Source organism: Labrus bergylta, chromosome 9 (assembly GCF_963930695.1).
Source record: "Labrus bergylta chromosome 9, fLabBer1.1, whole genome shotgun sequence".
Lineage (NCBI taxonomy): Eukaryota > Metazoa > Chordata > Actinopteri > Labriformes > Labridae > Labrus > Labrus bergylta.
Window position 1 is genome coordinate 17,795,698 of NC_089203.1, and position 27,161 is coordinate 17,822,858.

Consider the following 27,161-nt stretch of genomic DNA (forward strand, 5'->3'; position numbering starts at 1 on the left):
AATTCATAGGATTTAATATTGCTGCCCTAAGTAGCCTGCAATTGAGTAACCGCGAAGATTACAAACTAAACCCTTTGGTCAGACCACATATTTTCAGCCTTTGACATTCTGCAGATTGACTTTCTTATTGTTTGCATAGCACCCCCCTTTTAGAACAAAAAAACAACACAATATCCACGTGTGTTTGCTCACCCGTTGTGACAAATGCTTTATATTTTCAGTTTCATGTCCTGTTAATTATCACACCAATGGCGTGAGGAGTGATTCATTAGTAATGCTTGCTCGGCTGTCGTTCACCTACATCCACCAACCAGCCCAAGCACAAAGCGGTTTTCAGCATGGGAGGAAATTCTCCGCCATGTCTCCCCTCTTTTTCCCACCTCCCCTTCCCTCTCTGCGCGGTTTTGTTGGACTTACTTCCAAATATGGAAGTGAACGGTGAGCGGCGGCGGCGGTCAGTGCACGCGCCTCGTTCACAGCACGAGGAGGGGTCGGGCCGCGACGCTGATCACCATATAAGGAAACAAGGGACACGAAACTCGCTGTAGCAGTTTTTCTGTACACGGCATCTCGTGGAGGGGAGAGAGAGAGCGAGAGAGAGAGAGAGAGAGAGAGGGGTCAGTGTGAGGATGTGAGTCTGTGGGAGACGAGCAGGGAGCTGAATCCACACAATTATCCAGATAATAATATGATGCTGTTGAAATAATATCACAGATGGGGGTAAATCATATGGAGGTAGTGCTGTTTTTTTTTTATTGTTGTAATGTGGGTTATTATAATGGCCTACATAGCCGCGCTATGGTAGTAAACACAAAGCCTGTAAATGGTGGCCCACATTCATAATGTGGACAAACATCCAATAGAAAAGTAGCAATAAAAAAAAACATAAACTTATAAGTGTCATAAAATCTGACATTAAAGTAGCCTTTATTTTCACAAAGCACGTCACCACTATGGTAGAGTATATTTTCTGGCGTGAGCGTAGCTTTATAACACTACAGTCTAGCTCTTTGTTCAGACTGCACAGTTTTACTCACTCTCCTGTAAATGATCTCTAATGTCACTGCTCTCAGTTATAGTGTACAACAGTTCATTGTTAACAGTTTACATATCACATTTTTAACTACAAGCTGTCATTATAATTTGAATATGTAGCAATACCTAATAATCACACAATATTTCCTTAATGGATTAGTTTGAACAATAATTTAAATGTTTAATATGTTTACATTAAAGGATTTTTCAACCGGCTTCACTATCTAGTCAGATGCTAAAGTGCATTTTGTTATGCTGCCATTTATCAATTAAATCAAGTTTTATGCAATCTGATATAATCTGAGTCAAATATGCAATGAAATATAAATCATGATGTTTTGTAGCTTCCTGTTGTAAGATATTAAAATATGTATGACATCAGAAGTAATATTCTGTGGTTGTGACCAAAATATTACTACACAGCAAGTTTGATGTTACACCTGTATGTTGGATCTGTGTCGCAAGAAACCTCAAACGAAACCACATCCTCTTTTCAGGTTTGTACAGAAGCTTTGAATTGCTGTGAATGCAATAATTTTATCAAGGTTTTCTGAGAATCACAATCATTTGTATTCTATACATTATATCTTGGAACAAAATGTTGTTTTCCCCCTAATAATAAGACAATATACCCCTATCACATTGCAACCGAAAATGAATTAAGTTGATAATTACAGCAGTGGTAACACATTAGAAAGAGGCATTAACATTTTCAAGCTCTGTTTATTCTTTATAAAATCAGTATTTCTCAACTCAAGGCCACCATAGCCCTGCAAGACATGAGTTCCTTTTTAACAATATTGCATGCATTTCAATTATTTAGGAATGAGCTGTGTGCAAAAAGCACCAGAGAGGAGGGAAAGTGCAAAAGAAAATACTTGTACATCTTGAAATCTCCTCCTCTTGTGGAGAGAGACATACATGGAATGTGTTATGTGATGCTCAAAAATCATGGAAATCAAGGGAGTCTTATCCTTAATATTCCCATGCCTCTGGTTTGGTTCATATTCTTATGACTTTTACCTACAGTATCATGGAATCACTGCAAGGTTAAAACTCCATTTAGCAGTTGTATTTGTGACTATTATTTTGAATTTTTAAGTGCACATTACAAAATTATTACAAACTACAGGATGCTACTTTTAGTCTCAGGTCACAATATCTTTTGGCATTTAAAAAGTCAATTTTATTAAGTAAATGCTCAAGATTCCACTCCTCCAATCCAATGTGTTTGAAAGAAAGAACCTGCCTTTCATCCTGTAAAGAGACCTTAATCCAATGCCTGATTCATTCTGAGTTAGTATGAGAATCCATGGCCTCCACAAACCTAATAAATCCACCGTGGAGCCTTTTTAATTTCCCTTTGTGACTGTTTTTGGGGAAAAATACACGCCTGAAAGGTTAAATGGTCGCAGGTTAGTTAACAGGAATTCAGAACACAACTCAGCCCAAATCATTAACTTTCCCTTTCCATATTCGTTTTGCAAATATATCAATTACAAGTCATTTAAAGCAAAATCTCTGAACCAAATGTGCAACTACTTCAAGCTGGATCAAAAACCATCAATACCTATCTATAGATCACCAGAAAGCAAAAAAAAAAAAAAAAAACTAGTCATAAAGATCAAAAAGAAGTTTGACATTGCCATTCTTTTTTTTAAGTTGACTTGAGATCAGATGTAAACATTTCTGGAGAATATGTATCTATGGATGCACAGCCTATAAATGGTCACTTAGAACATTACATTAGGGAATTACTTCAAGAGGTTCACAAGTAATCTTCACTTCCATTCAGATTAATGATCAGAAGTGCTACATTTGTTCAGAACCTAAGTTACAAAAATCAAAGTCCTGTTTTCCCATCGTTTCTTCTGCTTATTTCTCGTGATTTTTATCCAAGCTGCTTCTTTTTGCATTGTGTTTAAACTATGTTTTCTGTATGGATTCATTGTAGTAACTTTCAAAAGGACTAAACCCCTCTAGTCAACACGACATCCTTTGTGTTTGAACCGTTCTGAGGTATAAAGTGCTAATAGTAGTAGGTCAAAGCTGACTCTTTGGCTGATTGGTTACTAGTTTTATTTTGACGGGTGCTCAACACCTCTAAGAATTCTAAGCTTCATCTTTGGACCTGGGACATTTTATACATTAAATATTTTTCTTTATAATATCTCTAGAAGAGTGTAGCATTTAGTATCAAAATGTAAAAAGTGTAACAAAAATCCATCAAGAATAAACCGCAAAGAATCTGAAACAAATGAGATTCAACTGAACCCTCATGAAATGCAGCTACCAAAACCTACTGAGCAATATAGAAAGTGCGTATCCTCTCCTCCCTCAAAGCAGTGAAAGTTCATCCTTTTAGATATGTGAGTTCATATTATTTATAAAGCAAAATCAAACACAATGGAATGTCTTTAAGGCCACAAAGTAAAAAAAATAATAAAGCCACAAAAAAAACATGTATAAATGTTTTAGCTTTAAAGCCAGCAGTTCAAAAGGTAGTTATCTAAAGATAAACTGCAGAAGCTTTATTTGAGAAGCACCCTGACTGCCCTCGTCTGAACAATATCAAGCAAAGTTCAGATGCATTGAGCTAAATAAGAAAAATGTAAGTGTTGTGTACGTTTAAAAGGTAAACATCGACTTGTCTTTAAGACCATTTGTAAACATGTCAAATGATGGCAGTATCAATTAAAGACATGAAGAATCACTTCCATGGATTCAGATGATTTGACTCCAGTGAATCCAGTCACCTTTATGTAAGCCTGGACTTGCATAATAAAGATGCTGGTGAGTCAACTGTTTACCTTGTGTTGATGTTCAATGGGAGGCATGATAAGGCTTTAGTGCTGAGTGTGTGCTTGTGTTGTGTGCTGGTTGCATTGCATCAAGATTATGAAGGTTCATAGGTCCTCTAACTGGATTTCTTCTGGTCAATGGTGCTTACTCCTCTCGACTTGTTCAACACCACGGTGGCCTGAAAGTAGAGGGGGAAAAAAGAAAGATGAGTCACTACACAAAATTTGATCTTTCAACCTTCACAGATGTGGTTAATATACGGTACTGAAACCGTACCTCTGCCTGGCAAGGTTAAAAATATAACAGGAAGTTCAGAGTGGTTTAGATCTGACAAACCACCTCTGATTTCCTTATAGTAACAGAAGTGAAGCCTGAGAATGAACTCTGACCGGGCTTCTACACTCTTGCAAATGTTACTTTGATTTTCTATACGTGCTCTGATGACGCTGGATCCACTTGTATCTAATTTAAAGCTCCATATAGCAATTCTTCTAAACAAGAAGTAAACGGCTAAATGTGTTATGGAAAGAGTTGCATTGGAAAAGTTAGAGCGTCTTCAGCAAACGGTTTAGTAACTGAAGGGATTAAAAACAAATCCTTTGGAATTGAAACCTTAAACTGGACGTGGCTCACAGACACATTAAAGTAATTCATTGCCAAAGAGAAACATTACAAGCTAAATAAACTCAACCATATTAGTTTTTACAAATGAACTGTTACATTTTGAACATAAAACTAGTTTTGCTCTGCTAGATATCTCCCTAGCTAAACGTCAGGTGATGTTTTACATGTATGATGGTAAGTGACAAGTTAATGTAAGTTTTTAACAGTTTCTCCAGTTGTTTTGGGTAAAATGGGGAAAACACTATTCTAAAAAGCATTTAAAACTCAAACTATTCTTGTATTCATATCTAATTTTGCACTGCTGATTTATGTCACTCTAGTGTTCTTCACAACACAAACTGCTCCCTCTACTGCCTTGTATGTGCTATTGCAGTTTTTTAAAAAAAGCTTGAAAAATGAGAGTCTAAAAGCAACAGACAGCAGTAAATAAAGACTGACCACCAGCCCCATTTCTTCTCACCTGCTCCAGGACAACACCTGCGGCCTGGTCGATGGCTCCTCCCACAGTATGGTATCGACCAGAGTAACGGATGAAGGCCCATGTCAGCATGGCCATCATGACAACACCCAGGGTGCAGTCACACACCAGGGCGATGGTTGAGAGGCCGACAAAGAGCAACACACCTGACAGCACGTAGAGGAGGCACACCAGGACAAACAGCACTGCAGGTGTCCGGAAAGCACTGAAGAGATTTTTGGACTTTTAAAGGAAAGAGAAAACAGGTGATTAAGAACACTTTCAAAATCATAATGCTGACAAAAAAGCATAGCATGTAATACTAATGTATGCCAGAGTCGTCTAAAGTTGGAAGAGTGGAAGTAAGAATGGGTAAGCGTGTGTAAGACTAAGCCGCAGAATATACAAACAAATAGACACAAGTTCTCTCTTAAGTTCAGGTGCAAAGTCCACACTAACCTTTACATTCAGGGGAAGGTAATAGGTTTGATAATAAAGTTGTGAGGATTCGGGTTTCACCACTGAGATACAGGAATTAAAAGGCATTGCTTGCCATAAAACATACATTATACATTGATGAGTACTTTCCATAATTTACAACAGGAAGTATAATAGTCATGATGAATAATTCACTCTTCATTATACACAACGTAATACCTTTCAGAAAAACGCAGCCCATGAAGTACTTAGATTAAAGTTTTAAGTTGTTCTATGTCTTCTTTTGAAGTATTTCAGTTGCTGCACCCCTTAATAGACACAAGGGTTCTATATAATATTAATAGGACAGGCTATTACCTCGTTGTGCTTGCTGAAAGAAAGCCACATTTCCTCTAGCTCCTTCTCCAACTGCGTTTGGTAACGGTCACAAAACTCCTGTCCCCCCATCTTCTTGGTGGAGGAGAAGGTGTGAACAGCCTCTCGGAGGTTAAAGTCATGCTTTTCTTCCAGAGAGTCAGGAGACACATAGGGCAAGTCTCCCCCGCACACCTTAGAGAGGAAACGGAGAGAAACATGATTCAGTAGTGTGGATCTTGTGATCATTGTTTCTGGTTAGTATACAAAAGGATTATCCAGCCTTCCTCTGTTAGAAAATGATCACCCAACACAATGAAGACAATTAATGAATCTTTTATATGCAAGTAAACCCACCTTCTCCATGTTCTTGTAATAATGATCTTTGGCTGCTGCCACGGCTGCCAGGTTATTAGCCTCTGCTGTAGCCTGGTGAGACAAACAGGCACATGTTAAAGTGAAAAATAAACAGACAAAAAAAAGCATGAGTCAACGACGGGATCACTTCATCCCCCCATTTCACCTCCATGACATTCATGTGGACTTAAATATCGGGCCTAGAAACGGCAGTCTGAGGCCACATTTACACATAGCCGAGTATTTACAGAAACAAATATTTCTCCCCCTCCGTTTTCAATAATAACGTCGTACACACCATATCGTTTTTAAAAAGATTTCGTTTACATGAACCCGCATAAATACGCCGTCGAGCACCATCATAACTATGCCAAACCCATATGCAGCAGTGTAACGAGAAGGATAAAGCCATGCAAGCCAATCAGAATCCTCAGAATCAACAACAAACAAGGATAACACGAGCAACTTCCTGTTCCTTTCAAAACAGTAAATGAATATAATTGTATTTAAATATCCTTAATATAGTAGAGCAGGTGTTTGCAAATGCAAACAGGCCAAAAGCATTTGCACAAACGTAAAAATTAGTACCACCTCAACATCATCCATGATCAGTAGCCAAACAAACTGTAAACATAGGACGCTCACATGACGTTGAGCATTTTTGTCTGTTAATAAATCCATTGGTTTGACTTGGTTAAGGTATTTTAAGGGTTTTATTGGTCAATGTGTGATTTGTTGTTAGCCCCATAGAGCCGCCTTATGGTGGGGCGTAATCTAACCTGCACATTCAAACACTATAAAGTTTTGAATTTAAATGTCTTGTTTTATATTTTTTGATTACATTCCAATGTTTTATCTTGTTTCCTTCTGTTATCTTTGTGTTCTTAATGTATGCTTTTATCATAAAGACTAAACGTTCTATAGTTTTCTGTGAAATTGTTGATGAGTTTAATGTATTCTGCATTCTTCTATGTATATTATCTTAAGATATAATTTCTGTAGTGTGTGGTATATTAACATGCTATAAACGTTTTCATAACCAATAAACATTGAAGAATAAATCATAAATACCATGAGCATCGTCTTTGGCTGTGGCAAGTCCTCTCCCTGGTAAATCTTGATGTAAGCCTGGTAAGAAAATTACATTTTAGAAATGAAAAAAATGTGTTAAAAGATCAGTAGAAGAACTCCGATGGACAAGATGTTACCTTGAAGTACTCGAGCAGGCCACGACAAGTGACTTTGTTTCCATTAATTTCTTTCTCAGCCAGACGATCCGGATGAAGCAGTTTAGGGATGAGGCTCTGCAGCTGCTCTCGGAACTCCGTGGCCACATCTGACAAAAGAGATACATCAAAACTCTCAGCGCTTAGTGAATCAGGTGCAAAGCTTAATAGCAACCTTTAACAAAGTCAAAACTGGAAGAAGGGGGATCTTACCACCGAGTTGTCCCTGAAAAGAGGGGCTGGTGGCAACATTCAACCCAGGGTGAGGCAACAAGAAGCAGGAAATGTTGGTGAAGCATGAGTGGATGTGCTCTCTCACTGTTTGGAGCTCCTCATGTTGGGCCTCCTTAACCTTTAAAATCAACCCAGCACAAGGTGAGACCAAGTATATAATTTCAGATAAGATTATTTACCCTTTTTTATCCTGGAAAATCAACGAGACTGATGTTGTACCTGTAATCTTTTGTCCAGGAACTCATTGCCTCCTCTAAATCCGTACCCATATTCGTATGGAAAACTCCAATCCCTGATCAGGAACATCAGAGACTGTGGAGGGAAAAGAAAAAAGAAAAAGTTCTTATAGGTTTAATCACACATCACAATCACACGCAACAAAAACAATCTGAAACATCCTCATTCTCAAATCTTTCTCGTACCTGAAAGGGCTTCAGAAAAATCTCATCCATGGCAAGACGACCGTACTCTGTGAACAGCTGTGAGGAAAAGACAGCCGTTATGGAAAATGTTTACTGGCATGCCAAAATCTGAAGCGCCGCTGAAGTTAAGCAGTGAAGCTTCAGTCAAATCTCCTTTTACTGTGAGATCAAAAATAAATTAAAATAAAGAATGAAATAGTCATTGTCACTCTTCATATTTTCAAACATCATTGATGCAATTTACATTAATTTACTAAAAACTTTACTGTAAACAGACCTGTAGCTGCTGCAGATCATCCTCCTGTACGTTCTGGGACAGATTGTAGATCTATATAGACAGAAAGGAAATCAGTATAGATTGAAATGAGGATAATTAGAAATGATTACATCAGTGCTAAGAATAAATCAGTCACCTGTATGGAGCTGGTCATGGTGCTGAGGGCAAAGATGGTGGCGCAGTCCTTCACAGTGGACTGATTATCAAAGGCTCCCTGAGTGTCCATCAACACCACTGCCACCTAGAGGTGAACAGAGACACATACAGCACATCACATAAACACTGGGTGTGGCTAACAGGGATACTCTATTTCTTTAGAAAACATAACTTACTGTTAATTTGAATAGATTCTTTAAATCAACAAAAAAAAAAAAAAAAAAAACAGGACTTTCCCTTCCACTTTCTACCTTAATGTGGGATGTTCCTGTTAGTTACAGAGTATATTTCTGCCTGTGTGGAGGTTTTATTATTATATTTTGAAAGTCTTTTGGCTACAACATATGGCTGTTATCATGAAATAAATTATATTTAATATAATCTTATATCATTTTAAATTACATCATGCACTAATTCTCTGCTTTGTGTATAACAGTCAGACATAAGAGGATGAAATGAGAATATGGGGTTAATATTGAAGGGAAAAGGCAGCTCAAATCCAGAGTAAAGTGAAGACCTTTCTAGAAATGATTTGATATAATCATCAAACACAAAGTTATTAATAATGTCTTGATTTGACAGCTGTACAGTTGAAAGTTGCAAACAACATATAGACCAAGATATTCTGCATAGATTAAATAAACTGTGGTACCTCTGTCCCGTCGCTCTTTCGGACAGGGAAGACTTCGCTCCACAGCTGGATGCCTGTCGTCTCAGGTTCTGAACCGCCTCTCCAGGAAAACCCCGTCAGTGGCTCATCATCCAGACCAAGCCAGTTCTCATCGCCCTGCAGAAACACATTTTACCTTTTCAATCAGGGGCAGGCTGGGGCTTTGCTGAGAAACTCTGTATATTTAAACCCTCTGGCCTATTTCAAATGAGAAACATGCCTTGTCTATCTTTCAATAATGTAGCACTACAGCAGCAGACATGTACACTGAATCAACAGAAACTCCAGGTGTTGTGCATCATTTACAAAACAGAAAAGTAGTAATTGGACTGTTGAACTCAGTCAGGGCATAATCACAGGTTTTTATTACTGCTAGAGAAGGACGGCTACAGAAGTGTTTCAATGGACACCATGTTTGATTTGAATGTTACCAAATTCAATGAGATCTCTCAATGAGTACATTAAATGTAATACCATGACTAGGTTAGCTTGAAATATGTACCTGAAAACAAGATGACTCACTTTGACTCCACATGGTCTAATAAGCAACGATCAGATTTCAGGAAACTAGTTAGGTCACATGTTAGACAAGGGATGGGCATGAAGGTCCCAGTGTATTATAGTGACTTCCAAACTACCACACCTCAAGGTAACATCACCTGCTGTGACCGCCCTGCCTTTAGAGCTCTCAAGAAAAACATGACAAAATCTCAGCATGAACTAAATGCCTTTAAACTAAGGGTTGTTATCCTCTCTTCACCCCACTGATATGGGGAGTGAACTTCATTCTGTACGCCTGTCTAACACAGCTCTGTGGATAACTTCATTATGGTTCTCTTTCAATGACATTTGTTACCACGGTGTGTACAGAGCCTCACCTGAAAACAGAACCTAAGTAGAGGAAAAACATTAGAAACATCATTGTACATTCACACACCTAGCACCTCTATGGTTATGTACGAGAACAGAAAGGGGCGCTTGTGATTGAAAGACAAAAACCTTTAAAGCCTTTAAAGGACAGCTGAAGAGAGAACAAGAAACAATTGGAGGAGACAGTGGGGTAGACGTGCATCAAAGGGCCCAGGCCAGGAATTGATCCAAGTTTCCTCTGCTTTCACCCAGCTAAAAGTCAGAAAACTTCTTAAGGATTACAATCTTGGGCTGCCAACGGCTGAGTTAGTTTTTGGTGCCCCATGTAGAGAGGCTGTAGTCCTCGAAGCAGCCGGCCCCCGGGTTCGGATCTGACCTGTGGCTCATGTCATTAACGACTCTCTACACTGTCCTGTCTCTACAATAAAGACACAAAAAATAAATCTTAAAATTGAAGTGTCAAAATTGTCCTTTGGTCAAAAGTCTTCTTTGGTTTTAAGCCTGGAGTGTAGAACAGCTAACAAATCCCGAAGAAGAAGAAAATACCCCATAGAGGAATATTGTTGAAACAAGTTTGAGAAACACTGTTATGGCAATGGGGACAAATCTCCTGTCAAAGTGGGCCAGTTTCCAGGAAGAGGATCTTCATCTAAGGGAATCAGAGTGACCTTTGGGTGATCAGGTGTCTGGAGTCATGTGCTTGGTATTTAAGAGCTTTGCTGTTTAAGGTCCAAGATGTTGGGAGTGGGGAAGACAATGAATTTGGACAGCTCTTATTTTTTTCATTCTATATATTTTAGCACTAATTTCCAATCTTGTGTCTTAGAACTTGTGTTTTTCACAAGTGTCTGCTCCACAGTTATTGTGAAAATGAGACAGTATGATTTTTCCTTATACAATGTGTAACACAGAAGTTACATTAAAGTTGTTCAACTCACCTTCCTGTACATGTAACGGAGCATGAAGTCAAGCAGGAAGCTCTTGCCCTTTCTGAAGGCTCCAGCCACTGACAGAACCACCACATGTTTGTCTCGGACCTCAGGAGCCAACAAAACCCGAGCTAAAGCCTCCTGGTCCAAAGTAAAGGAGTGCTCCTCCTTACACACCGTGACAATCTGAACTGGGCCTGGTTTACTCATCATGCGGACGAGGTTCTGTTCCCTGTAACAAAAACACCAGGTTATTATCCAACTGTAACATTATTATTTCAACTTTTTCATTTTCTATTTTTGACTTGTGTAGTAGTCTAAAAGATGTCCCAAATACTGAAAATGTATAAGCCGGTTATTTCCAGCCCACACCTGTACAAAAAAAAATATCGTATTCATAGTGACATAAATCTGCATCAAGTGTGAGGAGCTTGGAATTGTAAATATTTAACATTTCTTCTTCATAAATTATTTAAAAACAACTTTTTTTTTTTCTCAAAATCTAAAACTAATTTTAGTCAGCAGAGTACAGAGGATGATAGCGTTCAATATTGATATGATCTTTCTTTTTACACTTTAACAAATCCATAGAGGTTTCTGACATTAGTTTTATTGTAAAATAAATTATTATTAAAATGGAGATAATGATTAATGTAAGAAAAGTAGATGAAAAAAAGTCAAAATATAAATATATAAAAATAAATGATAATGTGTAGGGGATACTGTAGGTCTAAAGGATAAATTACTGAAATGTCAGTTTACAAATGCAACTAATTTTCAAATCAACCATGCCTAAGATGGATGATAAACACACTCACTGTTCTTTACTCTGAAAATATTATGTTGTCTGTGTCTACTGGAAATTCAGACATGCAATCATCCTTCCAACACAATATTTTCTCTGTGCTTAGCAGAAGACAAGATGCTTTATGGGTGTCATGCTGCTTTGCCTCCAGCTAGTGGATTTAGCATGCTCTCTCCAACAGTTTCCTGTTCAGCTTTTTGAAGGCACTTCGTTGTTGCAACTCTGAGGAGGATCTCCTCTCCCATGATGAGTAAGACAGGGGTGGTGCTTTCATAACAGCTTTTCTATAGTAATAATATCAAAAGCATGTTGTCCCTCCTCTCCCTAAAATCTCCTCACCTCAAAAGGTGTGGCACTTAGCAGCAGCATGTCTGGCATTGCTATGCAGTGAGTGTGCTGAAACCTGTGGATGTCAACGCAACGTGTCTTGCACGTAAAAACGAGCAGATACTGCAAGACATCATCTAAATTATAAACCAGCATCTCTATAATCAACGTTGTTGTTTTTTTTTAAGTATCTGGCACTTATCACCAACGAGGTTAGCTAGACTGACACTGCTTCAGCGAGCAAAATAAAAGATGTCCAACTATAATAGAGATGATTAAAGAAGCTCAATAAACAAAACAACTGGTTTGCTATCTTACTATTAGTTAATAACCTGCATGTATTTGGTAGTTAAATAAAAACATTGAAAAGCTAACGCCTAAACGCTGTTAAAGGAAACCAGTGTTATGAAACTAACTAATCTATAATCCTGCTCCACGCTGTGGCTGCTGGTTCACATTGTAAAGTTAGTATTACCTTTAAGGCGACTTGAGCGGCTTCAAAGCAATCCCCCCTGCGAGTCGACTAAGAAACGTCACTTTTTACTCTGGCATGAAAACAACTTATGATAACTTTTTTTTTTTTCCACCACGAAAAACTCACGCACTTCCGTTTTTCAAGCCTCGCCACGTCTCATGGAAAATGTAGTTTTTCTGCAAGTCTTCCTGCGTTGATTTTAGCGGGTCTGTGACTACGTTACCCAATGTGCCTCGCGTTTATCAAGTAAAGGTACGAACACGGAACTGAAGTTAAGTCAAATAAATCTTTTTTTTTTTTTGATTTGCGTCTAGTCAAAACCTCTTCGAGTGACTGCCGCAGATTAAATTTACACTGTTGCCTAGTAACACGTTTTTGTTTACGAACATACCATTTGTTGTTCTCGCAGATTTAGTCCAGTTGGCTGCGGTCTGCCCTCTACTGGTTTAATTTGAAGGAACAACAAGAAACCTGATGAATAAAACTCCCCAACATGCACAACAATGTGAGGTAAAAATCAATGAAATCAAAGCTGGCAAGTTACAAACCTTAATACACAACATCGGCACAAGATATTTTATTCGTTAGATTACAAATTCAGTAGTTTTGAAAAATACATAACATTTACAAATACAAATCCAGTTAATCCTCAAATGAAAGATCTTTAAATGGCAGTTCATATCCAATCAAAGTATTTTTGATTGACTTTAGTGTAGCTTAGTTTACAAGTACCATAGGTTTTCAAATTCACAGAAAGTGTAAAGACATTCAGGGAATCAACAGGACATCTTAAACATTAAATCAACCTAATCTGAAGAGTGGTTAAAGAGCAATTCTTTAGATAAAGAGTTAATTGGAAGTACTGACATGATGATAACTGAGAAGTGCTTTCCCACTTTTTCATACACCCTACAATTACAACTACTTTATAAATTAAGCATTTTTTTAAACATGGTATTCTACAAAACCACGTCTAGAAAGGAAATATTTTCCAGAATAGGCTACATTGACAGCGTTCCCGGGGAAGGGATCAATTTGAAGCGATGATCAGCACTAACAATGGGTTGATAAGACATATTCATATTGAAAGTATATATGTATATACAGTATATATTCACTTTATGAATTTGAGTAAATGTCTCAGAAGAGCTGTTATGTTCTTGTAAATATTGAAATGATTAAAACATGTTTATTAATTTGGTCAACTTTACTTCTACTTGAATTGGAAGCAGAACTTCATTCCCTGAGAGTGAAACTAAGCTTTTAAAAAATCACAGTGAAAATCCTTAAAATATGTTGAAGTTCATTTCTATTAATACTTGAGATTCTCAGAGCACAATTTTTTTCCCCATATTTTTCAGTTTAATGTTACACTCTCAATTTCTTATTCATCGTCTGCATTGAAAGTGCTAGAATACATAAGAATTACTGTGATCCACAGTCTTGTGAGTCCATCACAAAACTAATCTTTTCTCCTAACTACAAAAAGGTTTTAGGGCAGTGTCAGCGTCTAAGGAAAAACAGGCGGTGTGAAAAAACAATCATCACTACATCCATTAACATTGTTGGTTTGATGGAGTGTTTGCTTACAATAAATTGTAGTGTTGAATCAATTGTGATTGTTAATGAGATATTAACTTTAATATCCTCCTCCTGCCAGGTCCAGCAGTGACCCAGCAGCTTCCTGCGCCTCGGCATCCAGCTGCAATATCTCTACGGTCTCCAGGTCTAACTCAGTATCACCTGGCAGCACCAAGTATTGGTACTGTTGAGACTGGTAATAATGTAACTCAATGTACCCGCTGTCTGACAGGGGGTCCTTCTCCATGTCTTCGCAGACCTCCTCCTGTTGGTAGTCCACTGACTCCATGGTGACAAGCTCCTCGTGATCAGGTGTCAAAGGGCACGTTGGGTTTTCAGTGAAAGGCAGGTTATCCATGGTCAGGGTTTGAGGTGAGGGCGAGGAGAGGAGGAGGGTGTGAGAAAGAGCATCTGAATTAGAGGAAAACAACAAAATGGAAAATGAGGGATCAAAAGAGCCATTAATATTAATAACATGTTCATACAGCCTGGCATAACAACCACTTGTCATATACTTCAGTGACCCTGTATAGCATCTAGGCTCTCAAATAAAACAAGGGAACAAAAAGAGGACTAAGCTAGAATATAGCTGTGTTGCCAAGGAAAAAGAAGGTGTTGCCATGACAACAGAACACAAACGCAGGAACTATGTTTCATGCTGTGAAAGCTGCAGGGTGGGAGAAAAACAGCAGGTAATAAAAATGTCAAAGAGAGCTGTTACCCCATTGATAAAACACTGTTGTCTAAAATACATTAGGGTCAAACATGTTGGTTCATGTGTTATATAAAGGAGAAGAAGCTTCTGATATTGTCAACATCATAATCATCACTAACCTGAAATCTCAAGAGAATCACAAACTGCAGGCATCTCAAAGTCAGCTCCTTCCAACCTGCACACAGTATTTTTGCAGAATGCATTGATTTGAACACAACTCAGCAAGAAAGTGTGGTTAAAATGCCAAGTTACTCAGGCAAATGATTTATTTTAACACTTTGTGTAGAAAGCAATGCAGAAGAAATGTTTGTATTAAAACCAGGACTCCACACAAAATAACCCCGAAAAAGTTTACTTAAGTCTGCAACTAATGTTTATTTTACAGTTTAACAGGCTCAGTATTAGTTTGTCTTTAGTAACGGAAAATAGTAAAATAAGTCAATTGTAATTGACAAGACACTTATGGAAATCAGAGTTGCATGTTTTTGTACCAATAGTCTCAAATCAGAGATGTTCAGTTTAAATTCATCAAAAACAATGAAAGAAAGTTTTAACATATGGCAAAATGTTTGGTTGCCATTTTTGTTGTTCAAGTTAAAGCTCCTGTGAAGAGCGTTTTGCTTGTTATTTAGCTGAGTAAATAATGTCCCTTAATAAGCTACAAAAGCAAAAGAGACCACAATCTACAAGATTTTTGTTTTTTATTGATGTATTAATGCCTGCAAAACGCTGCTGTAGGGTTGGTGTCAGACAAAGTGATTAACTGCTCCTTGCCAAAACAGCCTTTATGTACACTTTCCTTGGTAACGATTCTTGGTTAGTTATACATTTGAAAAAAAGAAAGCGGATTATGTTTTTGTCCAAAAACAATCCTTAGGCCCTTTTTGTTTTTTCGTTGTTGTTTTTTCGGGCAGAAAAGCACTGGATGTGCACTCTGGAGCGTTTGGATAAACAGTTGTGTGCTGTGAGTGCTGTCTCTCATATATATATATATATAGAGAGAGAGAGAGAGAGAGAGAGAGAGAGAGAGAGAGAGAGAGAGAGAGAGAGAGAGAGAGAGAGAGAGAGAGAGAGATAACTTTTTGGCTTTAGGAAAGCCAATTTTATTTCTCACTTTATAAAATGAATTACTAAAAATAAATGTGAAAATAATAGTTAGTGGCACATATTAAATTGTGTGGTTATACTCACAGTGTAGGCTTGTTTATCAGATTGCTGTTGGTGCTGTGATAACTGTGGGTCTTCCTCAGCACCTCAAGGAGCGCCGGTTGATATTCTGGACACACACACCACAGAGATCCCTTACCCACGCACTGAAACACAAACACACTAAATTTTAAACATTCAGATTAAAAATGTGTGAACCTTAAGCCACACTGACACATTCAAGCGTACTATAGCCATTACACACGTGGAGCACATTACAGTAATATCCTTGTAAGGTGTTTTAATTTATGATGAACAGCACATCTTGAATCAGCGAGTGCTCAGGGATATTTCAGCAGAATGGATGCTCAGGTATGATTGCTTGAACTTCTGCCCAGTGGTATTAATCTCTCTACATGACCCTGGTGCTCTTTGGTAAACGTGAGTCGTTAACTCACCTGGCTCTTGTCTCTCTGAATGCGGCGGAAGCTCTTGCTCAGGGACAGGTTGTGTCTGACAGAGTTCCTCCATCCTCCGGAGGCGGTCCTGTAGAATGGGAAATTGTTGACAATCCATTCATAGATGTCTTTCACTGGCAGCCTCTTGTCAGGCGAATCCTCTATTGCCATGAAAATCAGACTACTGAAGGAGTATGGGGGTTTGGACGAGGCTGGAGGTAGAGGTTGGGTGGGTTGCGAGGCCTCTAGCTGAGGCAGTGCTGTCATTTTGGGGATGGGCTGCAGTGGCAGTAGGTTGCCCCTCTGATGCAGCCAGTTGAGACAGGTCAGGTCATCTTGGTCTGATATGTTTGACGGGCTCAGGCACTGAATGGTTTGTCCGGTGAGACACTGAGACGCTGTGCAGTGTGAGAGAGGGGAGGGGGAGTGACTAGACTCTGCTGTTGATGGAGATAGTGAGGAAGGGGACGGGGGGAATGAAATGGGGGAGAGTGGAAGTGAAACACGGCCATTTGTCTGCTGCGGCGAGGAAGAGAAAGGCAGGGACACTTCAAAAGTGTTCGGACACGGTGATGGTGGAGGCAGTGTGTGAGAGCTATTCTCCATCTCTCCCAGAAGAAAACCTTTAGGTCCCTGCCGAGAGATATGACAGAAATCAGGTTTAAAAAATATAAACACTCACGACTGAAGTCAAGTCCATTTTATATGTACCCTATGGGGCTTCACATAAACCCCAATTCTGTTGTCGCAATGTTACCATTCGCAATAAATACATTGCCAAATTTATATCACTGTATATATGGAAAATTATTCTATGTCAACACTTTCTCACTAGTAAGTGTACAAGTTCATCCATTGGACATATACCAGAGTAGAATGGCCATGCTTTCAAACCATTTTGATGCAGTCAAATGAAGCTAAAACTAGCCATCAGCTACCCTCAGTTCATTTTAGATCTCAATTTTTGTGGTGATATAGAGAGCTTTTTGGATTTATTTTGGAATCGGGAGGGACATGCTGCAAACACAGGTATTCTGAGCAGGAATATAGAAACTGTGAGTTATAGCTCATATGCACTAAGTTTTAGTTTATTGCTTTCATATTATAATTGCAATATTGAACAATGTTATCTCACAACTCATAATTTTGTCATACATGCATGCAGTCCTAAAAGCCAACATGAAATAGGTCAACACAATAAACCATGTAGCTACATAACAGCAGGTGGAGACTAAAAAATATATAGGCATATTTATTTATTATATTTTTAAACATTTGAAAGAGACAAGAAAATACTTAAGGTTTAAGCTTCACTCTAGAAATGCAGATGGAAAATGTATGAGAGAAGAAAATCCTCAAAGCTTGATTGAGTTAAATGTTAGCTGTCTGTTCCCCTCTGATGAACATCAGCAAAACGTTCAGAGGTCACTCTGTTAAAAGGCTTCAGGTTTAATAAACAAAGAGTGAACAGGTACAGGTCTCTCAGCTGCTCGTATAGTCAGACATAGTAAGGTGTTCGTGCATCGATTAAATGCTTTAAACAATCCATCCATATAATTATTGTATGTAAAATCTGATATAAAAGCGCTGCGAAGTTTAAACGCCTTACCTGTGTGAAGCCACATGGCTCTACAGTTCAGTCAAAGAGGCAAATGGCGGAACAATATAAAGTTTCATTTAGTTGGGAAAGCCGCCTTTTCCCCTCACAGGTAACAAACAGTGGTCTAAACTAGTGCTTCAAATGCATAATAGTAACCACTTACTCACCAAATTACCAAAAAATAATCCTGGCAGGACTCTGCGCCCTTTAAATGTCCATAACAAGTTGTCCCAAAGGACTGGATGAAATTCTGGCGTTTAAAACTATTTCGGAGTCGGACACCTCTACCTCCGTATTCTGTTGCCGTCTGTGGTTTCTATGGATACCAAAAGGACGCTTTGCAGGGCACGCGCTCTTAAGCACGCGCTCTCACATCAAGCCAGCAACATGGAGCAGTGAGCCACGGTTTTCCTGGCAGGTTATGTGAAATACTTGCCAAGTATTTGGGAAACTTCAGAAAAAAAAAAGAAGTAAAATAGTGGGTCCAAACTTCCATCTGTATCCTATATCTATTTTAATACTTGCATCGTGCAAGCAGCGTGATCTCAGTTTAGAAAAACTGTTGAAACAAAAACCCTGCATATGCAATATAGGCTACTTATTTCAAAACAGTAAAATGGGTATCACAAAAATGTACTTCATATCTGGGGTTTGTTCTTACTATCATTCACTGATGGTATATGGAGTAAAATTGTACATTTTACAAGGTCAGCAGGTGTGTGCACATTTTCCTCTATATAGTTGTAATTGTCATTTTTTGCACAAATGTTCTGAATTTAAAACATTGCACCCTTTACTGAAGTGAAGGTGTATAGTATAAAATAGATTAAATGTCAATGAGATTACTTAAACCTCTGAACAAAAAATGTCAACTGTTCATTGAAATCACCTACAGCTTTGCGTACTGATGATCAAAATGTAATAAAAAAAAATAATTCCATCTTAAATGTAGCATTCATCATAAATTGTCACTAAGTAGGTGTAATTTCCTAGTTCTTTAAAATTGTACATAAACACAGTTATTGAGGTCCATAAATTTAAATTACTTTCAACCTTTGAGAACAACTGTACAACTTGGATCAGTTGTCTCGGTCAGTCTCTGACTGTACTCTGGCATTCAGCTTTGGTACCATCTTCAGAAATTAAGTTATTGCACTAACAAACCGTAGGTACAAACAGGCTCTTTGCATGACCAAAAGGTAAAAGAATGAGAAAACTGACTGCACAAAGCTAAATATATTTATTTTTTTCTACAAAAAAAATCCAAACATGTTCATGCTTTGTCAAATGTAGATAAATAAAATCCTGGACTCACAAGAGAAAAGGGTATAATGCAACATTACCAAACCAGAAAAGTGGCACTTGAATCACTGGTGTAATGTAAATTGTTGTCTTTGGAAATACTGGAAAGCATGTCCATGGACATTATATAAAAACGAATCTTGAACTGAATCAGAGTCTTGATTTGAAAAACTTTCATGATGACAGCCCTTGTTTCTCAAGTAAGGGGCCAAAAATAAGCATTTGTCTGTGTTACTGTACACTCATGGTGGAAAACAAGTCTTCCAAAGAGACATTTTCTGTGTCACACTTCTTGGCTCAAACAGTAGTTTAAAACAGACTATGTGTTTGAGTTTACTGACAAAAGACCATATAAAGACAGGTGTACAATCACTCAAAAAACAAATTGTGTAGGTCCAACACACTTGACTTGGACTTCAGGTTGTTAAATTCTTCTCGGTCACCTGACCAAGTGAGAGGTTAACCAGTATATGATGATTGGCTGAAAGATTGCAGTAGCCACAGTGATATAAAGGCGAAATTGAGGTTTGGCACTTGATCCAGTCCCCATGGAGTCCGAGGAGAGAGAGGTAAGGATCTTCATTTTCAGAGATCGCACCTGCAAACACAGCATCATGCAGTTACAAAGCCAATGTTATTTAAGGAAAAGTTCAAAATGTTGGCCAAGACCAGTACATTTATAATATGCTTTAACAACAACACTTGAAGGCATGCTTTCTTTTTCTAACCATTCAAGAGGATAAGCTGATCTTACCATTTTCACATTCAATGTGCATCAAGACAGAGGTATTGATCTACTGTGACTCTTTACATGTTTAAGAGTGTATTGGTTCTCATTAACAATTCCGTTTGCAAATAGCCTTGTTCGAAGAACAGATGTATTCAGTTAAATTAGAATATCAGGTTGGGTGATATTTGATCAAGACCAGTGTGATGCCCTCTCCTCCATCCTCTTTCCTTATGAAGCTGTGAGCGTTCATGCCCAATCGTGAACGTGCATGAATAGGCGCTCTGTAAATGTGATTGTAAGTTACTCTGAAGCAAAGGCAGACATCACATAGACAATACAGGCAATAGTCTAGGATGCCATTTTGTGGTAGGTGCTGGCATAAGCCTAGAAGATTTTGAACTTAGCCCAAAATTTAATGAGAAATGTAAACCAGCTGTCAGATTGTAAACTTTCCCACCTCTGTCCCTCAGTTCTGCTCCATTGAATATTTCTGTTTCTCTCTGAGAATTGCTTAACCATTTACTAAGCACTCCAAGTTACAGGGGGAGAAGGAAAAGAGGAGAGGTGTTGCAAGATTATCCTTGAGGAAAAACAAAAATAAATCTCTGTCTGGTCTTACTGTTCCTAATCAGTAGTATGGTGTAAGAAGTTAGAACCTGAAGTAACTTGGCTGAAAATGTAAACTCATAAGATTAGGCAGGCCTATGTTTCTCTTCATCTTGATCATAGGTGCTATCTTTTACAAGCACCACCATTGTGTGATCAAACAGTATGCTTTTACATGATCTGTTTAGACAGCCATACAGACAGCTGCAGATGTTTAGACAGCCATACAGACAGCTGCAGATGATGAAGAGAGAAAGAGAGAAACAGCAGCAGTTGATGGTGAAAGACAGAGGGAGGGAGAGAGGGATCAGCAGATGATGAGAGGAAATAGTTCAGACGTTACAGATTAAACTCGAACTGAATATTTGTGTGATTAGAAAACCCTTTGTAAAAGGACTGTAAACTAATGGCAACACAAATTAATCTAACTTTCTTTCCTCCTGTAATCACTACATTTAAATAATAGCTGGTGTGCATTAAATGTGAGGTACACACATCAAACTTTCATTAATTCAAACATGTTTTTGAATGTAAATAAAGTGGTTACAGTGGATAAAATAGTACGAAATTGGAGTTTAACAGTCTAAAAATTCCTCATAATGTGAGCCCCGTAATGTGTTTACATTCTGTCAAATTGTAGTAAGCTATATTTATATGGAAATATCAGATCAATACATCAGGTCTCTGTTAGATTAACATCGAAGTGAAATGGTTTGCAATTATATTAGAAATAAGCTTTGTGGCAGAAAAAGATGAAACAGAACGCTGTAAAACTGGATTTTGACTCTCTGTACTTCTAACTTTTAGATATTATCTATTAAGATAAGAAGAAGACATCAAAATAATATTTTTATGATAGCAGTTGTAAAGTTATTATAGGTACACATTTGTATTGTAAAAAGGGCCCAAATAAAAATTAGCATCAAAAAAGAGCTTTTTATTAAAAAATGAAATAATAATTCCTTGCGTACAATCTTCCAGACTCACTACTGAGGTCTGGTCTACCCCCTACAAAACAAGCCAGATGATGTGCTCATACCTCAGCACATCGTGGAAGGCTGGATCTGTATCAAGTCATATAATCAGTTTTATTTCTGTGTTGGGTTATGGCATACAATACATAAATAATTTTACTACTGTGAATTATCCTCAGTCATGATTTTTTTATTTACCTAATTGTTTGATTTAAAAAAGTAATCCCTTAAGGAAATTTAGGCCCCTGCCCCTTCGACATTCTGTGCACATCAGCCATTGTGTTTTTTGTTTTTGTTTTTCAGTGTTCTATTTCTAAACACCCTGGGAACAGTTCAAATAGAAAAATCATGCATATTTAAATATGTTAATATTTGACCTACTTATGGAACATAATTAGTTAAAATAACATTGGCAATCAGCATTTTTTTCTGAACTAAAAATATGACACACTAAAGAAACACAATACTGCTCTGGTTCAGAAATGCATAGCCTTGAACATAGAATTATGAATGAATGGTCTGATTTTGAATCCAATTTTCTGATTAAACCACATTGGTCACATTGAATGTGTTTGAATCATTTCACTTAGTTCAGATATATACATGGTGGATGGAGTCAAAAAGAACAAAAAGTACTTACAATGAAGACCACAAGTGCACAAGAGGACCAGGCAAGGGCCACATAGTAACCATCACTGCCAAACAGTAAGCCACTCAACACTGTGAAGATCATCCTAAAAGAGAGGCATACAAATATCAGTATATTAACAAACAGACATCAAGTAATAAGCTTTTCATTGAACTTCTGGTATAATTTTACGTCAGTCAAAAAGGTGTGAAGGTTGTTTTGTTATTTGAGCCTCTAACCAAAGGTAATTTTCTCTCACTATGTGATAGACACACTTTTTTTAAAATCTTGAATCTTAAGAAAAAAAATGTATTGACAACATTTCAAATCAAACCAACAAGAATTAATAACATACTTTAAATGGATAATGTGACATTGAAAAATGCCTTAAACACAAAGTAACCTTTAAATCACTGAATCCAATCTATTTATCTACAGCTTTGATTTAGCAGTTTTCAGTTTTTTAAGTAATCCACAGAAAGTTGGAGCTTTGGTCTAGAATTAACCACCACAATGACTTTCTCTGTCAGAAAAAAAACAAACATAATTTTGAGTATAACATGATATTTACCCAACATATTTGTAACCGCTGTAGGCAATAAGGTCAAAGGTGGTGAGGTCGCTGTGTACCGTCAGGAGGTACAAACTCAACAACATCACCAACACCTCGATGATCATCCACACGAGGGCAGTGCTGGCACACAGTCCAAGAACCTCTGGACTGAACCTTTACACACAGACAATACATACCCTTTATTTTTATGTTTTTATAAAAGCTAGTTGTGAGATATTAGGGCACTTGTATATTGTGAGTCATGATGAGGGAAAATGACTCACCTCTTTTGAATGCCAAGAGCTATTCCAGCGAGTAAAATGTAGGTGATGAAAGCCATCGCTGAAAGAAAAAAAGTTAACTTGAAGCATTACAAAGGCATCCCTTAATTCTCTGAAAACTTTGTAGTAATAGAACACTTACTTGGTATGTAAAGATCAGGTGCATTTACATCCTGTCTAGGAGGCAATGGAGTGTCCCGGTGATACCGAACTTCCCAATCCTACCAACAACAGACAGAGACAGTATGAACGATCCTGCTCAGTTTAACAGCAACATGCAAAATATTCTTGATGCCTGACAGCTCTACAAGATGAAAAATGAAATATTCCAAACAACATCGGGCACGTCAAGTACAGCAAGACTGGTGCTTCTTCAGCGTGGTTGGCTTTCTCTAAAATGTCACTCAGTTGAAGATGAGTGGCCCATAGATGTGTTCTTGATCAAAGGATGTTATTTCACATTAATGTGGTGTTTACAACAATGGGAGGGGGACTGTACCTGACAGGGAACAGTTCAGATATAGTCAAGTCTGAAAATGATTGTCCACATTTTGCAGAGTTGACTTCATACTACTCAGAAACATGGCTGACACCAGTAACTGCTGAGTTGAGGGTGAGAAACTCTTTTTTAAATTCACAGATTATATCAGTGTTTTGCTTAGATGTAATTGGTAATGTGGTATTAATACACTCTTGCAAATGAGATTCTTAATCTCAATGCGGTTCTCCTGGTTAAATAAATCAAATAAATAAATAATAGAAGTAGATTAGTTGGAAAACTACAAGTCAGGTATAGCAATATTTTAGTGGTTTAAAATAATGAACAGATTTTTACATTTTTTACCCATCATAGCTGGAAAAACAACTTCCCAACTTTGGAAACATGATCATCCAAAGAGCACATGAAGGCATCATTATATCGCTAATAAACAAACATTTGTTGGTCGAATGTGTTTGATGATTGCACTCTATGCAGATCACACATTATAAATACTAAACACTATGTTTAGGTACATAGCATGTAGGCTTATTCTGTAGTTTGCACTCTGCACAGTTCATACATTATCAGTGCACAGAATGTTTGGAGGAGTGACATGATTTCTAAGCTCAGTGTGTTACAGTGTGTGGGAATAAACTGAGCTCAATGTGTTTTGTTTACACTCTGGCAGTTACAGCATTATTATGTTCATGAATAATCTGGAGTAGTGATAAAGTGGCTAATTATCTTGTTTGCGTTGTAATAACTTGATAAATGGCTGAAAAATGGATACCACAGAAAGTTATCGAGCAGTCATTTGTTGTTCCGTACACTAAGGCAGAAAACAAAGTCAGACGAGGTGAATGGCTGATTACCTGATGCGTATAAGGGAACATGAGGATCATTAGTTTCTTCATTACATATCTGGTGTCGACAGCGAAGAAGTATTTCAGCTTGTTCACAGCCATAAATCTGCTGAGCTGAAAGGCAGAGCAAGAACAAACATGAACTTAGCCGGCTTGGTGTGATAGCCTTCCAAAGTGAATAAATAATGTTGAGTCATAGACATTTTTAAAGAAGGCTATGCCCTCAGCATTGTGAATCGCTTTAGCTTGACATCAAGTATGCTGAACCACCCGTGTATCAAAGTTGTCCATCCAGTAGAGCAACATCAGTTTTATGTGTGTGGCAACTAGGGGTTCTTTTTTCATCCCTGGATAAGAACATTCACTGTTTATTATATTATGTTGGAAGGCGGACAAGAAAATGGTATTCTTAACTGAAAATCTGTCCACTAAGTCTTAACTTTATTTAAAGGTTACTGGGTTATCCCCTCATCCCTCCATTAAAAACATCATTATTCTCTGTCATGTCCCTTTTTTCTTACCTCTTTGTTGACCATATCCTTTCCTTGGTTGGCTAATGAGGAGCCGTACATCATTGCAGCGTTGGCCATTGGGTCCGTAAAGAGATTGTCCGCCCCAGTACCTCCTTGCATGTCATTTGGAGGCACTCCCACATTGTACCCTGGAGTGTAATATCCTTGAGTGTTCATTGCTGGTGCTGCAGAGCTGGTGTCTTCAAACAGGACAGAATCTGCTGTTGGGGGAGCTGCACGAGCTCTCTGTTTAGCTAGACATGATGGAAAACACAGAAGGAATTATTATTTATTTCTAAAACTATTTAGAAAATGACACATTCAGTAAGTCATTATTCTCAATAACCAACATAAACATACACAGAAATCTACACTGATTGGTTAATACACTGGTTCCCAAACTTTTTCTGCCGGTCCTACCTTTGGCAAATAAAACTATTTTCAAGCCCCCTGACTCCTCACCACACATGGACACATACTGTAAACATAAATCAACATACACTGAACCCATTGTCAGTCACACTCTTGGCTCACAAATTCCTATATTTCTAGAATTCATCTCAAACATTGGCTGCAAAAGGTACAAAATAGCATATCAGTGTTAGATAACAAACTGGAAAAAAATAAGCCACTTTTAAGAGGAAGAAATCAAAAGTGGTAACATGACTGTAACATGAAACTTAAAAATTTGTGACATCTGGTGTACATTAATTTTCAGCCTATCATTTGGTGAATGGAAAGTACAAAACAAAATCACAAAACCAAAAACACTTTAATCTTGTAAACAAATTTACAAGATGTGAAACACATTTACAAGAGCTGAGACACGTGGCACAACACTTTCACCAGTCCCCAAACAAATTCACAAACTTCTGCCACTTGTAAGTGTTTCACGTCTTGTACATTTGTTTTGTGCTTGCTTAAGTGTAGTGGGTTTTGTCATCTTTGTTTTATAAAACGTAAAAATCTTTTTCAAAATGTAAATTTGTTTCAAGCTTTGGAAAGAGTTTCACACTCTGTAATTTTTGTTTTGCACTTCACAAACACCCTACCTTTGAAAACCTCTCACAAAATGTGCTGTGCTCTGCAGTGAAAAACTGTGTGCTGCATTAAAAATCATCGCTGGACATGTTCGTCCCATCACTCAAGACAGTACAACCAGATCAAGTATTTCCTATGCAAGAGATAAGACTTGTTGCTGACCCTAGATAACTTGAAGAGCTTCTTAATTCTTGCCTATCTTCTTAGTTTTGTAGAACTTGTATTGCTTTTCACCACAGTCACTCAAAAAAATGTGATTTTGTTTGTTTAACTACCTCAAACTGATGCTCCTTTGCAATAAACCCCCCACAGGTTGCAGTTTTAGACTGAGTGGTGTTATTAAATGGCATTTAGTTATGCTTATGTCTATTACTTAGTGCAGACAATGCAATGCAGGTTAGATGTGTTCAATTAAACAATTAAATATAAGACCCTATTTTATTTACCTCAAAAACCTTTTACTGTCTCCATGTATGTGACATCACTGTCTGCTTTCTTTACCAAGGAAACAGGAAGAAGCTACTTTGGCTGGATTTCTTTAGCAAAACATTTTTCACAACTATTTAAACTAAAAGTGATTCATTTCATGTCTCCACTTACTTGCTCGGTACCCGTGATGTGGCAGGTCCATCGTGACTTTCACTGACGCTATCTTAGAATACAAACAATGACATGTTACTAAGAAGATATTTATTTAACAGTACAGACTCATGATGCTCGCTTATTAGCACGACGAGCTAAGTTAACAACAGCTTATTATTTCTATTTTTAACAAACACTCGCCTGAGCTACGCATGTGGCACACGTATATTTATCATAGGTATTATGTGCACACACGGCATACAGAATATAATGTTACGCGTATTAAGTACATAAGAAGTAATAGGAGCACTTACCTACACAGCTAGCGATGTTAGCTCGCTACGTGGCTTTCAGGCTGATCCCGCTACGTCACGGCGGTGGGTTGACTTCAGCGTGCCTGCGTGGCAGAAAACATGTAGGCGAAATACACACCACCAAACAATACAGTGGTGGCACTGACAGCCACAGCCAAAGTTTAAGGCTTGATTTTGTGTTGTGTGAAGCCATCAACCTTCCTATTTTCTAGCTGTCGTTTACTGTTTGTGGGGATAGCAGGTTAGGGTGCTTGGGTTTAACATGCAGACTTTATCAAAGCAGACACATTCATGCTCCTTCATTTTATCAGGTAGGATAAATTCAATGTGCCTATT

General features: G+C 37.9%; 3 protein-coding genes across 4 annotated transcripts; all 3 read right to left on the reverse strand.

Moving 5' to 3' along the window:
- Positions 1-1,742: 1,742 nt before the first annotated feature.
- Positions 1,743-12,603, reverse strand: atl3 (atlastin 3). Its single transcript, XM_020635794.3, has 14 exons — positions 12,459-12,603; positions 10,861-11,083; positions 9,035-9,169; positions 8,363-8,467; positions 8,227-8,277; positions 7,950-8,006; positions 7,747-7,839; positions 7,507-7,645; positions 7,276-7,403; positions 7,139-7,195; positions 6,068-6,139; positions 5,714-5,905; positions 4,922-5,161; positions 1,743-4,015 (listed from the first exon to the last, which is right to left on the reverse strand). Exons 2-14 carry the CDS (start codon positions 11,062-11,064, stop codon positions 3,953-3,955), a joined length of 1,536 nt encoding a protein of 511 aa, XP_020491450.1. The 5' UTR covers positions 11,065-11,083; positions 12,459-12,603; the 3' UTR covers positions 1,743-3,952.
- Positions 12,604-13,021: 418 nt separating this feature from the next.
- On the reverse strand, positions 13,022-19,062 carry si:ch211-145o7.3 (forkhead box protein N2). Its single transcript, XM_065958880.1, has 5 exons — positions 18,126-19,062; positions 16,359-16,991; positions 15,946-16,067; positions 14,874-14,929; positions 13,022-14,450 (listed from the first exon to the last, which is right to left on the reverse strand). Exons 2-5 carry the CDS (start codon positions 16,962-16,964, stop codon positions 14,098-14,100), a joined length of 1,137 nt encoding a protein of 378 aa, XP_065814952.1. The 5' UTR covers positions 16,965-16,991; positions 18,126-19,062; the 3' UTR covers positions 13,022-14,097.
- Positions 19,063-19,183: 121 nt separating this feature from the next.
- yif1a (Yip1 interacting factor homolog A (S. cerevisiae)) lies at positions 19,184-26,931 on the reverse strand. 2 transcript variants are annotated; one of them, XM_020635853.3, is made up of 9 exons: positions 26,826-26,931; positions 26,530-26,581; positions 24,898-25,142; positions 24,386-24,490; positions 23,175-23,253; positions 23,036-23,093; positions 22,770-22,925; positions 22,211-22,304; positions 19,184-19,858 (listed from the first exon to the last, which is right to left on the reverse strand). In XM_020635853.3, exons 2-9 carry the CDS (start codon positions 26,558-26,560, stop codon positions 19,700-19,702), a joined length of 927 nt encoding a protein of 308 aa, XP_020491509.1. In that variant the 5' UTR covers positions 26,561-26,581; positions 26,826-26,931; the 3' UTR covers positions 19,184-19,699. The 2 variants fall into 2 exon arrangements, with proteins under 2 accessions (XP_020491509.1, XP_020491510.1); XM_020635854.3 differs by having other exon boundaries at positions 26,830-26,923.
- Positions 26,932-27,161: the final 230 nt, after the last annotated feature.